The sequence below is a fragment of the Chenopodium quinoa genome, unplaced genomic scaffold (genome assembly GCF_001683475.1).
Source record: "Chenopodium quinoa cultivar QQ74 unplaced genomic scaffold, ASM168347v1, whole genome shotgun sequence".
NCBI lineage: Eukaryota > Viridiplantae > Streptophyta > Magnoliopsida > Caryophyllales > Amaranthaceae > Chenopodium > Chenopodium quinoa.
Genome location: NW_018743510.1, coordinates 2,372,861 through 2,390,662, shown reverse-complemented (window position 1 = coordinate 2,390,662; position 17,802 = coordinate 2,372,861). Strand labels below are relative to the sequence as shown.

At 32.9% G+C, this 17,802-nt stretch overlaps 1 protein-coding gene across 1 annotated transcript; it reads right to left on the bottom strand.

The window, feature by feature from the left end:
* Positions 1-11,807: 11,807 nt before the first annotated feature.
* On the bottom strand, positions 11,808-17,231 carry LOC110739715 (nuclear transcription factor Y subunit C-1-like). The gene is made up of 2 exons (XM_021920183.1): positions 16,254-17,231; positions 11,808-12,296 (listed from the first exon to the last, which is right to left on the bottom strand). Exons 1-2 carry the CDS (start codon positions 17,015-17,017, stop codon positions 12,293-12,295), a joined length of 768 nt encoding a protein of 255 aa, XP_021775875.1. The 5' UTR covers positions 17,018-17,231; the 3' UTR covers positions 11,808-12,292.
* Between the last annotated feature and the right edge of the window lie 571 nt (positions 17,232-17,802).

The window sequence follows — 17,802 nt, the reverse complement described above, 5'->3', positions numbered from 1 at the left end:
AATGGGGTGGTGCGGTGGGCGGTGGTGGCGTGGTATTGACGTCGGTGTCGGGCTGCGTGATCGCCGAAGTCAGGCAGTCGGGTAGCGAGGCGGGCAGTTGTGGGAATTGACGAAAAGTGGTAGTGTGTAGAAACTAGAAACTCTTAATTACCTTTGTACTTTTTTAAATTTTATTGTTTGTCTTTTAGTAAGTTTTATTGTTTATATTTTTTGTTTTATATGATGTCACTTTCACACTTTTTCTTTTTACTGATTTTCTTTGTTTTGTGGATTAGGAGTGTTTGTGGCTTTGTGCAGTAGTGTTTCGTAAGTTTTGCTCTTTTTTTCTTTCTTTCTTTCTTTTTTTTAATAAAAAGATCTGATTTTTTTTAAAGTGGGGGGACAGTTGTCCCCCCTTTCCTCCGCCCCTGCAACTGATCAGGGAATTTTAAGGGGGCGTATCAGTTACATCGGAATAACAATGCTGAGACAATGAGAAACTTGTTTAGTGTTGATAATAACATTGGTTAGGGTAGTGAACATGTTATTTACAATGTGAATCACAATATTAGAAGTGAGCATGTTGTGCATTTTAATAATGATGATGACATAGACTATGATGAAGAAGGTAGTGATCATGATGATGAGGAGGTTAGGTGAGCTAGAGAGGAAATCGAACTTCACAAAAAAAAATAAAAAAAAAATAAAAAAAGACTTAGAGATTGAGCTACTCAATATTAGAAGGCAAGGTGGAAGAGATGATGACTCACTCACTGATCTAGATGATGGGAGTGATATGGATAGTTGTCCAGATAGCCCTCAAAACTCAGAGACAGGGAGGACATTGGAAATTTGGTCCCTGACAGTAAAAAAAAAAAAGAAGAAAAAAGTGGATACATATTCAGCTCACATGTTAACTCTTAGAGTTTATGATGGTAGTCATTTTTTTTCTTGGCCAACAGTTTGAAGATGCTAAAGAATTCAGAAAAGCTTTAACAAACTATTGTGTTAGTTAGCCAAGGGAGGGATATAGTTTTGACAAAGAATAGCAAGAAAAAAATGGGAGCTAAGTACATGACTCATGACAGAGGCTGCCCATGGTGGATTTGGGCCTCTAGTGACAATGAGCAGGGGACTACGGTTGTTAAAATCCTAATACCTAAGCACATATGTGGTAGAGTTCCTTTTGTGAAGAGGTTGAGGTCTAAGTTGATTGCTAAACATTGTCTCAAGAAATTCAGAGTGAATCAATATCTCAAGTGTCAAGAAATAGTTGACACAATTTGGAGTGATTTTGGAATTAAAGTAAGTGCTTGGTATGCATTAAAGGCAAGAAGACAGGCTCAAGAGCTCATTTTAGGGGAATATAGACACCAATATTCATTATTGAATAGATATGCAACAGAAATTAAAGAGCAAACCCACATAATACTGTAAAGTTTGGTCTCAACATGGGTCAATTTCAAAGACTATACATTTACTTTGACTCTATAAAGAGAGGCTTTCTTGCTGGTTATAGACCTTTCTTTGGAATAGATGGGCGTTTTTGAAAGGGGACCTTTTGGTGGTCAGCTACTATTTGATGTGGGAAGGGATGGAAACAATCAAATGTTTCCAATAGCTTGGGCATGTGTTGAGGTGGAGGATACAAATACTTGGGAGTGGTTTTTAGAGCTCCTTGCAGTAGACTTGGGAACAATGGATAGTTATGGGTATACAATTATGTCTGACCAGCGAAAAGGGTTGTTAAAAGATGTTTCAAATGTTTGGCCAGGGGCTGAAACTAGGTGTTGTGCTCGACATGTGTACTTCAATTTCAAGACCAAGTTTGGAGGGGGACTTCTGTATTTTAGGGGATTCTAAAAGTTGGCTAAAAGCACAACAGCAAATGACTTCAATGCAAACATTGAGTTGTTCTCTAAACTAAATGCAGAAGCAGGAGAAGACTTGCTAAACAAAAACTACAAGAAATGGGTAAGGGTTTTTCAAACCCCTCAGTCCAAGTATGATAGTATTGACTACAATATGAATGAGATTTTTAATGCCTACATACTGTCATCAAGACATAAACATATAATAACAATGTTGGAGGATATAAGGGAGGGGTTGATGGAAAAAATGCACAAGAAAAGAGACTACTTAGCAGGCAAGGATATCCTAATTTGTCCAAGAATCCCAAAAACCTCTTGAATATGCAAAAGTAGAAGAAAGGGGGTGGGTTGCATACTAGGATGGAAACTTCAATTATGGTATAAGGCAGGGGGGTACACAAGTTAGATATGTGGTGAGTCTGCTTGAGAAAACTAGCAGCTGTAATGCTTGGCAACTGAGGGGTTATCCTTGCAAACATGTTGTCACAGCTATTTGGAAGGCAATGGAGCATCCTTAGCACTATGTGGCTCACTAATTTACTAAGAAAAAATATTTGGAAGCTTATCAATTTTCATTGGAGCCTTTGAATGGTCCAAATGAAGGAGAAAAGAGTCTCTGTATGCCACAATTATAGCCCCTGCTGTTAAAATGCTGAAGCACAGGAGAAAAACAAAGAGGAAATGATCTATGGGTGAGGCTGAAGGGATCAAGATCTCAAGGAAAGGCCAACAACATAAGGAGCATAAGTGTGGGAATTGTAGACAGACTGGTCACAAAAAGAGGAAATGTCCCCTACAAGCTACAGCAGCTCCTGAGCATCAAGAGGCAATGCATGATCCGGGCACCCACTAATCTCAAGCATCAAACATAACAATGGAAAAGCCACCCTACAACTGAGGTACATCACTTATACAATTTAAATAAAAACATTGTAAACAGTAGATACATTTGCATTACTATATTTTTTTCCAGTGTCCAAGGCATTAAGGAAGCTTGTGGAGTCACTGAATATTATTGCTTCTTTAAGATGCTACTGTTTTAAAAGTTTTCTTAAAAAAAACCCTAAAGAACATAGAACTTTTTTGACAAAAACCAGAAGCTTAGACTTTTATTAAAGCATCAAGTTATAAACATAGAACTTATTTTTAGCGTTATTAAGCAAAATTTGTAATAACTTTTGGAGTAGTTACAGAACTAACGGCTATATTTTTGGATATTAGCTACTGTGACTTCCTTTTCTTTTTTTTTTCCTCCCCAAAGGAAAGCTACTGTGACAGTTAGTTATTGTGATATGTTGCTAAATTTAAATGCAAAATTAGGGGTCTAACTTATTTACATATGGTCCAACATTTAGAAAGGTCTAACTTTTTTGCTTATGGTTAACGGTGAGTTTAAGTGAGGTTAAATCTCCGGAAAATCCACCCTAGACCCTAAAAACTAAGTAAAATTAAGTTAGACCCCAAACACAATATTTGTCAAAAATTTGGACCCCATTTGTGGTCTTAATAAAATACAAATAAGTTAGGTAGTGAAAACAGATTGCAGGCGTAGTCTGGTCATAATTGATCAAGTCATATAAGTTATTTCTCAGATTGGAATGATTCCAAGTTATAAATGGGCAGGTTTATTACATGTCTTTAATTTGGGTCAATACAAGAAAACAGGCCATTTTCGATGGAAAATTCCGTCGCAATCACCCTTAATTCCGTCAAAAACGGGTTTTCCGACAGAATTTCCGTCGGAACCGGTTGTCGGAAGCCTTTTTGTAGGAAAACAACCTTTTTTAAATTAATATTCCGATGGAAATTTCCGTCGGAAATGTTAATTTCCGGCGGAATATTCCGTCGGAAAGCACTTAAATTCCGACGGATTTTTATTCTGTCAGAAATTTTCGACGAAATATTTGAATTCGTCGGAAATTTCCGACGGATTATAATTCCGTCGGAAATTTCGGCGGAAATAAGTGTCCGTCGGAAGGTTTCCGTCGGAAATCGACTGTTTTCTAGTAGTGGGTGTACATACATAGATTGGAAACGAGACTAAAATCATCAAATCAAATCAATTTTGGGTTGACTTCAAGTCAAGTAGGGTTGGTTATTATGGTTTACCGTCTTTAGAGCTATAACCAAGCTGAGTGCAAGTTGATTTTGTCCACTTAAGGGTTCAGCCAACTGATACCTCTAGTTTAGAGGCATACCTAGTGCCTAATCGTTAGGTATTTGAACGTGAAAAAGTCATCCAAAAGCCATTTGCCAAACACCCTTAGAATATGATTGTTTGGATTATAACGTTATCATTGTAAAATACTACCTTTGTTTGTTTCCCACTCATCTACTATACATTAGGTAAAACAAAAAAAACTTTGACCACCTATTACTACTTATATACAAAAAAATAAAAAAAAATAAAAAAATGACTTATTTGAATCATTTCAATGTGTGGTATCCAAATAATGAGTATGAATATTTTATAATTTACATTAGTATATATATAATTAGAGGAATGATTGATCAAACATCTATACTAATATATTAAAAAACATTTCAAAGAACGTCTATGCGTCACATAGACCCCCTCATTTTGCCACGTCACTTACTCAACTCTTCAATCATGCCACGTCATCCACTCAACTCCTTAATATGCCACGTCATCCACACAACCAACAATACTCCATGTTGTCTCAACTATATTGAAAAAAATATATGAATGAGAAGGTTCGAACACTTGACGTCTTAAAAAAAAGTTATTGTATAACCATCTAGGCTTATTGTTAATTATGCTTTAACATTGCACAATAAATAATATTATACTACAAAGTATTGCAGACACATACTACATACAAACTATTAGATGCTACTATAAATATTAAAAGGTGTTTCTAAGAACGTCTATGCGCCACGTAGACCCCCTCATTTTTCCATGTCACTTACTCAACTCCTCAATATGCCACGTCATCCACTCAACACCTTAATATGCCACGTCATCCACACAGCCGACAATATTCCATGTTGTCTCAACTATATTGAAAAAAATATATGGGTGAGAAGGTTTGAACACTTGACCTCTTAGAATAAAAGTTATTGTATAACCATCTAGGCTAATTGTTAATTATGCTTTAACATTGCACAATAAATATTATTATACTATAAAGTATTGAAGACACATACTACATACAAACTATAGATGCTCTTATAATTAAATTAGCAGTTGCACAACTATAAAAGTGATAACCCGGGGCAACGCACGGGCTACTCACTAGTTTTAGTTAAAATCCGCACAAAATGTAAGTGAGTAGAACAAAACAAAATGGAGGGAGTATTAATACGATTCTTTATAGGGTTTAATGTTAGTATGATCTCAAAGCATATATATATTTAATCTATCCCCTTTTTTTTTAATTTTTTTTTTTTGTAAAGAATTATTGTAAGTAGGGGCATGAGGCCATGAGTTAGACAAATTTGAAGAAAGTTGTAGAAAAGCATTTAATTCATATTGTATTACTCCATAATATGTAAATTTAAGACATAATTAATTGTATAAGCCAACCAAAGTTTTAAATTTAGTCATATTCTACGTGACCAAAAACTATCGCGAACACTCCAACCGTTCCAATTGACACTAGATAATATCCGTGCGATGCACGGTTTGTTTGTATTTTTATACAACTTATATTTTTTTCCTATGTTTGTGATAAAATTTGTTACTTAATTTATTTGTTGTACGTAGTATATCATATTATCATTTAATATTTTTATTTTATTTATTTGAAAATAAATTGTGAATTTTTTCTCATTCATTATATTTTTAGATGAAATTCCTAATATCAAAGATAATATTTTATACTTATTAATTTAAACTTTAAAATTTCATTCGCCGATTTTATTTTGTTAACATAAAACTTAATCTTCAAGACGAATAAATGATAAGTGATGAACATTTTTTTTTGCTAGAAAAAGAGAAAGGATATATTTTTAATTTCAATGATATTTTCTTATTTTTTGTATTTAATTTTTTTTTTTTGAGAGAAAGTTGATAATTTTTTTTATAATTAAACATGATTTCATTTTTTTATTAGTCTATTTTTATAAAATATTTTATTACAATCACTTGTCATATTTTCATTATTTTTTTATCTAATCCAATATTATTAAAATATCAATTGAATGTGACTTTCATTTTATTTAAAAATTTAACAGTATTTTTTTTATATATACGAAATAAAATAAATTAATTTTTTCTCTTAGGTAAAATTTCCTTCTTGAGCTAAGTATAGTTTTATAAAATATTTTATTGTAATCACTTGTCATATTTTCATTATTTTTTTTAATCTAATCCAATTTTTTTCAAATATCAATTGAACGTGAATTTCATTTTTTTTAAGTTTAATAGTATTTTTTTATATATACAAAATAAAATAAATTATTTTTTTCTCTTAGGTAAAATTTTCAATTTAAAAAGATAGTATTTTATTTTTATAATAAATTTAAAATTTTAATTTTAATCTTACGTGGTGCTTTAAAATAACAATCCTTCGTGGCATAATCCTGTGCGTAACGCTCTAAAATACTAATCCTACATGTCGCTCTTATAAATTTTTAAAAATCAAAATTCTAGGTGGCTCTCTAAAATCTTGGGAAAAACACCCTTTTATATAATTTAACGTGATTTCATTTTTTGTATTAGTATATTTTTATAAAATATTTTATTATAATCACCTGTCATATTTTCATTTTTTTTAATTTAATCCATTTTTTTTAAATATCAATTGAACGTGAATTTTTTTTTTTAACTTTGATAGTATTTTTTTTATATATACGAAATAAAATAAATTGTTTCTTTTCTCTTAGATAAAATTTCCAATTTAAAAAGATAGTATTTTATTTTTATAATAAATTTATATTTTAAATTTTAATCTTACGTGGCGCTTTAAAATAACAATCCTACGTGACATAATCCTATAAGTAACGCTATAAAAATACTAATCCTACATGGCGCTCTAATTATTTTTTAAAAATAAAAATCCTAAGTGGCTCTCTAAAATCTTGGGAAAAAACTACCCTATATATACACACACACACACACACACACACACACATATATATATATATATATATATATATATATATATATATATATATATATATATATATATATATATATATATATATATATAACCTTTAGTTATTTTTAAGGCTAGGTATTATAATAACAAATAAAAAATATACAAGTTTACAAAAGAATACACGAAAAGTATAATCATTTTAGATATTTAGATGGATACTAAACCACTGAAGAGATGGTTTACATAGAGATAACACAAATTATAATTTTTAGGATTATGAATTATAGTAATATATATATAGAGGGAGTACAAACTTAACATTAACTTGATCAACGACAATTATTGACCAACTTCGTAGCACACTGATTTTACCTCCCCATTAATTTCTTCAATTTTGTTTTCTTGTATGCCTTAATGTCCTCAAAATTTATGGTAATTAAAATTATCAATTAATTACCTCCCCATTTATTTTCATTTTTAAAATTTTTCTTACAAGGAAGATGAGGAGTTACAAATCAATTAATTTATAATTGTTCTGTATAAGATCAACGCCTCTAATTAACAAGCTTACTAAAAGCCTTAAGATTAGCTTTTCTTATCTTATTATTTCATCCCATTTTTCTTCAATTCTCCTTCCTTTAATCTTGCACCCTAAATCCATGCCTTTTAACTAAATTATATTTGCTTCATTTTTCTTTCTTTTTCTTAAACCTTCCTTTTTTATTAAATCATCCTAAATCTAACTAACAACGTGTCTTTTTTAACCATGATCATGGAAGAAGAAGAAATTTGTAGCTCTTATATTAATTTACTAGAAAATCCAAACCCTTCACTCTACTCATACATTTTACCTTCTATTCCAACAACGGCCATTGATAGGTTTTTGCTAGGTGGCGATTACACCACCACGTCTTCCCGTTTTATTCAAAGTAATAAATTGGAAACAACCACTCCCACCACCAAGGTCGCCATGACCACCGTCGTACCAACAACCCTAGATCATGCTTATTTAAGCAATTTTGCATCATCATCATGTAATGATTATTATAGTAGTAATAACCCTAATAATCATTTTTATGGTGCTGGTACCATGCATAATAATAATGCAAATGGATTGTTTTTTGAAGAAGTTGAGTCTCAAAATAGTGAAGTAAGACATGAAGAACAACGATCATTGTCTAAACATGAAGAACAATCTCTCGTGTTTGAGGGGTGGAGATCATCTAAGGGGAAAAAAAGAAAAGCTTGTGCTATAGGGCAATGGTCTACAGACGAAGACAGGTTTGTTTTGTTTTTTGGTTTCACAAACACCACATTATTATGTTTAGTTCTTTATTTAATTGGCAAATGAGATAGATTTAATAATTTACACTAAAAAAAAAATAATCCTAAATAATGTACTTTTCTCAATTCTTAATATGATGTTAAAGATCTAGCTTGAATGGTTTTGTTTATTTCATTTTTGGTTTGAATTTAAAAAAAAAAAAAAAAAAAAAAAAGGTGCTTATAGTATTTTTTATTTTCTTAATTTATTTTTGCAAAATAGATAAAATTGTTGTTGTACTTCTTTCTTTATTTGTAAAAGAAATTAAATGGTTTTGCTTTTTCTCATTTTCCTTTTGATATGTTTGTTTACTGATGAAGGCTTCGTTCTCAACTAGCTAGGGGTTTAACTAAAAAATTAATCATAATTTTTGAAGTATGTTCTTAATATACTTCCATGTTAATGATAGTAATAAGTATAAATTTTTTCCTATGTTTTCTAAATGAAGTCGACTCAAGAGCTTGGTGGAAAAACATGGTGAACGTAAATGGGCTTTCATCGCAGAGAAGATGGTAGGAAGAGCAGGGAAGCAATGTCGTGAAAGATGGATTAACCATCTACGAGATAATATCAAGGTCTAGATCGAAATTTTTTGATGAATATATTGATTCAAGTAAATTAATTAGTAAAGTCTTTTACCACTTTAGTGATTACTGTAATTGAGTAGCTTAGAGCTGAGTCCGCATCTACTTAAATTATGATTTGAGTAAATAAATCTTATTTGCATTTGCATTTGGAATATTTTTGGAAAAGCTTAAACAAGATTTTTTATTATCATCTTCTTAAGTGAAATTTCTCTTCTGTTCAAGGAAATTCTTTCTTATATACTCCTTCAAAAAAAAAAAAAAATCTTATATCCCGTCAATTCATCTTGTATTTTCAACCTAAAATAAATTTCACACTAATTTATTTTAATTTTTTTGAGAGAAAGATTTCACTCTATTATGATACATATAATTTAAAGTAATAAATTATTTGATACTTATCCTAGCACACTTTGTTATGTAAAATGTTTTTAATCATCAATAGTTATTTTAATTTTAATAGAACTAGCTTTTTGACATGTTAATTAAACCAAGGGGAAATATGTGTCTGCGCCTTTTTTTTTTTTTTTTAATCAAATGATTTTCTTCTGGAAAATTGAAGAGTTTAAGAGGAAGTGGAAAGGTGAGCATTCGAATATAGAGATAATGCTACGATCCTTCAAATAGCCAAATGGTTTCTGGTATAAATTTTCTTATAAATATTGAAAACTTCTAATATGAAATCAAATAACTAAGGAAAATGAGCTTCCAACATTCCTACATCTCTTGATATAAAATGTGATACAACAATGACCATTACATGATGCATAGAAATAATTGTTAAAATTTTGCTTATTTTGAAAATTTCTTTGAACGATATTTCAGAAAGATGCATGGGACGAAGAAGAAGAGAGGATGCTGGTAGAGGCTCATGAGCAATTTGGCAATCGATGGGCAGAAATCGCTAAGAAAATTCCTGGAAGAACCGAGAACTCGATCAAAAACCATTGGAATGCCACCAAAAGGAGGCAAAATTCAAAGAGAAGGAACAATAACAAGAATAAGGTTGAACCCGAGGCTAAAAATCAACCATCTATTTTACAAGATTACATTAAAAACAAATACCTAAACTCCGCCACCACCAACACTACCACACCCACCTTACTCAACTCGAACACCACCTCATCGACCTCTCTTAGCTCGGGGTCCAAAACCACCTCGAACAATGCCATAGAAAGCCCACACCTTCTAGACGCGACTAATGAGTCTACTTTGTCAAACCCTAGTCATCATGAGAAGTTGATGTTCATGAATAACCAATCTTGCTCTCAAAATGGTTATCCATCATATGATGATGTGAGTATGTACGAGGCTGATCAAGTGCAGTCGAATCCGGTCATGGTTGCCCCTGATCATTTGATGATGGTAACACTCGGAGGTACTACTACAAATGTTTACACTGATAGATTAATATGTGACATGTTAAATGGAGATGCAACTCAGCTAGCTGCACCTAATTATGAGTGGATGATTAACAATAATCATATGATGGGTGATTATGTGGTGGAAAATGTTTTATATGATTCAAGTGAACAAAGGAAAGATATGGATCTACATGAGATGATGGTTTCTCTTAATTATCACAAGAATAATTGTTAGTTATTCCATTTTACTTTGAATCCTACTTGTAGTACCCGTAAACTTATTTTGCTTTTTTGTAAGGTAGAGGACAATTAAACTTGTTTGTACTTTATTATGTCCTCCGTTTATCAATACAAGAAATGTTTCGACCTTTTCCACTATTAATTTATTACGAGTATTAGCTTAGTTTTGATTAGATTAAGTTACTAATTTGTGAGTGTCTTAGACAATGTTCCATCTTGTTTATTATTTGTATAGCGAGAAAAAATTAATTACATGATGGGCTATGTACTTTAATTGCATGATACTCATATTTGAAAAGAAACTATTGCAACTTTACAAGTATAAGTTTGCGCATAAGATATACCTTAAATTTATATAATTTCTTCAAAGAATTTGGGCATGAAAATGTACTCTTTTGTTATTATGTTGGATTTCTAACTACTTTGGTAAACTTTTAAAGGCTACTAAGAAGATGGGTGTTATAATAGATGGATAAATTAATTCGTACTTTTTCATTTCAAAGCTCATGTGTTCAATACCTTGTAGTAGTAATACTGTTAAAATTTTTAATTTTAAGGGTCGATATAAAAAACATCAAAGACTAAGACTTTGTACGAGTGAAGTGAAGAGTCCCACGGCGTGCAAAGATTCTTTTTGATGTTCTTGTTTGAAATTTTGCAATTATTAAATAATTTGAGATTTAAAATTATTCTCAATATATAAGATATACATATATTACATCCTTTGTTTTCTTTTAGTTGTCTCATTTTGACTTTGCATATTTTCTATTTTACTAATGATATATTGTAAAAATTATAAAAATTAATGTTTTAAAATTATATGTTGAGGCAAATTTAACAAGATTGACTTTACACATTTTCTATTTTATTAATGATCTATTTGTAAAAATTATAAAAAGTTAATGTTTTGAAATTATATATTGAGACAAATTTAACAAGATCCAACATGAGTTTTTTTTTTCTTTATATATAACTAAGAAATGATGATCCAATTGAAATACAGTGAGCAAGACATTAATATTATTGTACACCATGTACACAAAAGTTGTTGAACAGAAAACATTGCACTTACAAAACAGCTGGAAAATTATAAAAATAGAAAATTAAAAAATTAAATAAATTAAAACAAAAAAAGTAGCTTCAACTTTAATGTGTGTTTTCAAAAATCTAATTTTTCATGAAATTTAATATTACGAAATTAGAGATACTTGACTATAAGGAACCGAAAAATAAGATCAAGTTTGGCACATGAATTATACAAGTCGTATAATCTCATTCAGTCATTCTTTTCTAATAAGAATAAATAACAAAAAGTAAGTTTTAAAATTAAGTTTTTATAATAGAACATAATCCAGGTTCAAAAATAAGTTACAAGAAAGCAATTTGTTTAACATCAACTACATTTGCATGCGAAGGTACTTAGTATCGATAAAGTTTTTAAGATCAAAACACTTTACAAACAAATCCAAATCCAAATCCAAATCGAAAATCCATCTTTTCCAGTACTTCTTGGATCCAAATGAAACCCGAATCATCGATTTTCTTTGATTTGGTTTGGACATTTGATTTTGTCTCAACAACTTATACACCCCTAGCTCACATAAATAGCAATGCCATGATGCTAAAAAAAAGCACTGCAAATATAAGGTAAAGAGTCCATAATTCTTGCATCATTTCGAGTTTTGACAGCCACTGAACAAGATTAAATGTGTTCTAGCAGTTCTGGAGTCATTACATTAGCAATTATATGCAAATTAATAATACCGGAGTGTGCTCTAGGAGTTCATAAGCATGCCAAAATCTGTTGGAGATCTGCACGCCTCATCACCCTACAACGCACTGGTGGACATATCGGCGAATGAATTAATTAGCTGCAACAACGAAAATGTTGTATAAATAGCCGAAACCTTATAAAGAAACGATAAACAAAAACAAAAACAGAGCAGTATATGAATATGCATATTGAAAAAACAAATTTCAAAGGCATTACACTTGAGTATTCAACTGACTTGTATTTAAAGGCGCTTCATAACTAACTAGCTGACATAACCTTCCATGGAATACCCATCAATAATACATATGCACCATTTCTAGACCTAAATTGGCATGCACTAATAAACATTCTGATGCATCAGAAAGCAGATGACCCAGTAGACAAGGGCGTATTATATGTCCCGAAAACTATTGCCATTCTTCCTAATTCCTAATGCAGATATGATTTATGACACTTCTGTAAGGGAATGAAGAAAACAACAAAAATCCTCAAGCAATTGTAGACAAGTTCAAAAATGTGAGAACCACGGAACACAGAATGACTACGAATATCAGTCATTAGTTCTTTTTCTGTTCAGACAAGAATTCAGTGACATAACCGAGAGCACCAAAACCTCAAACAAGTTCAAGGAAACTAGTCAATAATAAACATTGTTTTCTCATTAGTTTGTTCTTGTCATAGGCACAGCTACAACAGCTGAAAGATAACTAAAAATACATAATTCCCATGAACTCAACGATTTCACAATAGTTTAAAGTTAAAATAAGCAGCAATTATAGGTGCCTCTCCTATCAAAACTACCTATTGAATTATAAGGTATGATCTTCCAAGCAAAGCATGATAATTCAGCATCTTGGATGCCTTAAAAGACTTACATGCAGTGTGGATTTAACATTTATCACTGTTAAGATGCCTAGTCGTTTGAGCAACATTTCAGAGAATTTTTGGTATGAAGGCAGAAACTAGTACCTCAGAACCAGCACAGGATTTTAGCCATACACCAAGGCTCAGCTATGTTCTTTCTACGGCATTTTTAACTACTCTGCTCTGTACTTTCTACTTACTATCCCCTCCCTTGGACCTATCTTTTTATAATACTTTGATGAGTCTGATTGAAGTTCCGGAGCTTCATTTTAAGTTAGGCTCCTGAGTACGTTATCTAACTATGTGCATCTGGAACGTAAGCAAGCAATTAACATCTGGAACTTATGCAAGCAATTAACATCTGGAACGTAGTATGATCAAATGTTACTCTGTTGTTTTATACTCTGTCCAATTCAAATTATATTGTTTCTAAGTGTTCAACTCTACAGCTGGGACTTGTACTAATTTAACACTCCCTCAGAAAACCAAAGTCACATAAGAAAAGATCTAACTTTTATCTAAATTCTATAAGTAACCTCAACTGCCCATGTTGGATATTCGACATTTGGGTATGGGAATGAATACTTAGACTTTTCATTTCCTTAATTGACGATTTCCATGAACTAGTAGAGTCTGACACTTGGACAAATAGCCATGTCTAATATGAATTCTCAAGTTTTAACATATTCTCTCAACAGTGGTTGTTGCTCTTAGCTTAAAGTATTGTTGGTTGGCCAACCAACTGCTATCTCACTTGTTCCAGAACCTAATGTTCAATCCTCACTCCTATCTCTTCCCCCTTGCCATCTTGATACCCTCTATTGGATAGTAATCAATTAAACATTGCCAGAATGCCAGGGTCTTATGTTGGAGAAAAGAATATTTGATGCAGCTGAACTAATATTAATCAGCAACAATTTTATCAGCTCTCCATCCTCTAACAGATCTTTTCACTGCTAATTCTGTGACAATGGAAGTTCTCCAATGAGAAGGAAAAGCCTACCACAAATACAATCAGGATAATACAACAGCTAGTAAATGGCAGTTGATACTCCTAAATGGACACGATTATGAATCAATTGACAAGTCCAACCCCAATATCTTTATTTCAAGGGTCAATGAACCACAATATGGATCGTCTGCTAATACACAACCATTTAATGGTTGGATAAAAATTATTACCGGCATCACATCATACCATTTTGTGGACTTAGAAAATATCTCCAATGGTGCCAAAATCTGTTCTACTAGAATGTCAAAAGCCAATTCAAACTGCTTAATAATAGCAACCTCAAATATACCGACTCCCTAAAACAAATGTCTTCTCCAGTTCTCCCAACCAGATGAGACTTGAAAGTTGAGAGGGTATGCTCATTGGCAATTAAGCATTAACACCAATTCACCAATGACTAAAAGAGATCCACACTCAGTTGGCTCAGCTAAACCATTCAGCAATACATCACAACATGGTACACTCTTATCTCAAAATATATTCAAGTGGCAGTTTGTTCCGAGTGTGGGGATAGACCAATCGAGAACAACAAATACGAGACAACTTTCATCCAAAACAAAATTATTTTGTTGTTGTGTAATGGCGTGCTACTCTAATCAGTTATAAGCTCATAACAAGGCATGTGAACTCTCATCCGTTTCAAATTTCAACCATTTCACAGATTTCCCCTTTTCTTCAATCACAGTTCTTTTCTTAGTATTTTTAGAAGAGGATTCGGTTAACATAATCTTAGCTTAAAAACCAATTATTGCATGGTATATACAACCCTTAACCCTTAGCAATGCATATATTATAGCACAAAGAAAATTCTTAATTTGGTATAAACTTAGAAAAAGCATGATAAAATCATTTGTTAAACGGTGTAACTTAAATTAGATTTATGCTTATATCTCTACTTTTAGTTCGCTCTGAAGATCATTATCATTTTCCAAAAGAAAGAACCAATAAGGTTATAATTTATTCAATTTAGTTTATGTTAATTGAGCTTGTTTGTGATTGTTTATACACACTATAGTAGAAGTTACAGAGTTACTCCTCCGTTCAAATAAGATTTCCCCTTATCCTTTATTTAGCTTTTTAAAGAATTGGTTCATTCGAAAGCATGTGGATCATTTTCTAAAGCCCATAGATTGTCGAATGGAAAAATATACCAAAAGGCAAATAGGACAAACTCAATAGGACATCCGGAAAAGAATATGTGATAACTTTAATGGGATGGATTACGAAAATATATTTTAAATGGAACAAAATGGGTCCTAAATACAGTAAAATTTACAAGAGGATCAATCAAGTATTGACCAATCAGCCACCCCATGAAGTGTGCTTCTAAAAATGTATAGAATAATAAATGCCTCCTCTACTTGTCCTCTACCAGTCTACCCCCACCACCACCTACACAAACCCCAAAAACAGTTTTCCACCAATCAGCAGCTACACAGTAATGATTCACTTGAACCCATTTGAATGGTTACTATATTATAAAATACTACTCCCTCCGTCCCTGAAACTTCTATCCTTATGGCCTAATTTTAGTCCCAAAATGTTCATCTCATTTGCATTTTAATACCCTTTAATTTGCAATAATATTTGTATAAAATTAGCTTTTCCATGCAAATTTTGCTTTTTCTATATACTTTTATTACTTTCTCTCTCTACTTTTTTACAATTCCAATGTAAATTTCCCTTTTCAATATACTTTTCTTAGTTTCCCCATACACTCTTACACTTCTAATTTAACTTCTTAATACCCGCGAAATCAACCCAAAAGGGTCGAAGTTTCGAGAACGGAGGGAGTAATATATTACAAAATTACACATGTAATCTTGTTAGTTATTCAAGTGTTACATGTCAACTGGTTTAATACAATTAGTATTTAATTAGTAAAGTTTATGCTTTTAATCTTCCAAAGAAAACTCAAAAGAGGGGGAAAACTATTATATTACATAATAAACAAATTCAAAATTCAACTTTCTACCACGAGGCCACAGACTTGTAACATACTCCCTCAATTCAAACAGATCCAACTACAAAAATAAGTTACCTCAAACATCACAATCATAAGAAGAATGTGTGATTGGTGTGAACAATAGTCTAAAGTCTAAACGGTCCAGTAATTAAAGAACGGAGGAATTAATTACGAATATTAAAAAACCCAGAAAGTAGATAATTAAAGTTTACCTCTGGCCATCGAGGTTGCCCTGGCCACTATTTCCCCCACCACTAGCAGCACTTCCATACGACCCATCTTCACCGGCAGCATGCCCACTCTGCCACACACTCTGCCACGCCAAAGACGGCGGTGGCGGACCCGAAACCCCATACAACCCGGCAGGGTCCATCGCCGGCCTCCCAATCATAACCCCAGGAGGCGCCGGCTGTCCCATTGGTGGATAATAATACGGCACACCACTCGCCGTCGGAACACCAACCCCAGGAGGCGGTGACACCCCAGTAGGCCCCACAATCCCACCAACCATTCCTAACCCAGCAGCCTCATCCTTGATCTCATCTCTAGGAACAATATCCACCAAGAAATCGAATATATCGGTACGAGTAATTGCTGCGGCTATATCATTCTTCTGAAGCGTCCTGCGCTTGTTTTCCTCAGCATGGAGCCATGAGCGAATAGTAAGCTCAAGAATGAACAACTCGCAGGCTTTCGCAAACAGGATTGGCGCTTCGGCGGAGATCATACGGACATCCTCATCGGCTTTCATTATTTTCTTAATGCGGGCTAATGGGAGTGAATGGTTTTTGAAATCGTTGGCAGTTTCGATTTCTTGGCGTTGGTAGGACCAGAACATTTGGAGTTGTTGTTGCTGTTGTTGGAGAAGGTGGTGGTAAGGACCGGCTTGCGGAGGCGGCGGTGGTGGGGGGTAACCGGCGGTTGATGCCGGTGGTGGTTGTGATGGTGGCGGTGGTTGTGATTGGTTGCCCTCCATTAATTCCGGTGAGTTGGTTTGGTTTGAGAGGAGAGAGAAAGAGGGAGGGAAGGAAGGAGGGAGATAAGGTAGAGAGAGTGTAGTACAGATTTCTGAGATGAGAATGTGATGGGTGTGGGATTTGGGAAGATGGAAGGGCCACTTTTCTGTCTCTCTCTCTCTCTCTCTTTTTTTTTTTTGTTTTTTTTTTTTAATTTGATTGTTTTTTGATTTGGGCTTGTGTGATGTGGATGGATTAGCCTGGCCTATAGGGAGGATTTGGATTGAATGGGTACTTATAGAGTTATAGTAAGTTGCTATTTTATGCTTTGGAAATATAAAAATGATCAATGGCCCACTTGTGGGATATTGACTAATTGTCATTGTTTAATTGGATATATTGAGGTTAAAAATATTTTATTATAAAGATTATCTGTTAATGAATTGATAGAGCGTAATGTTAATTGTCAGATAATTACGAATCGTTAAACCATACATGTCAACTGTCAGATTATTATGTGCAGATTTGTCACGGTCCCTCCTCCTCCTTTGTTGTTTCGCTCATCTTATATCTCTCTTGTTGTTCGTGATTTATTTCATCAAGTGATTCATTTAATATCTCTCTTACCACTAGCTCGAATTTCACGATGTGATAATCAATTAAAGTGATTGTTGAGGAAGAATGCTGAAAAGGATCTTAAAATAGCCAACTCCCGTGATAAAGTTGTGGCAAAGTCCTTGATTTCTCTTATTGATAGTGGTCCAATTCGTCGAGAAAATCACAATGTCCTCCCCTCTACCTTTGA

What these genes read in the sequence shown, in the direction of transcription:
- LOC110739715 (XM_021920183.1), bottom strand. Translation starts at nt 17,017, where the DNA reads ATGGAGGGCAACCAATCACAACCACCGCCACCATCACAACCACCACCG.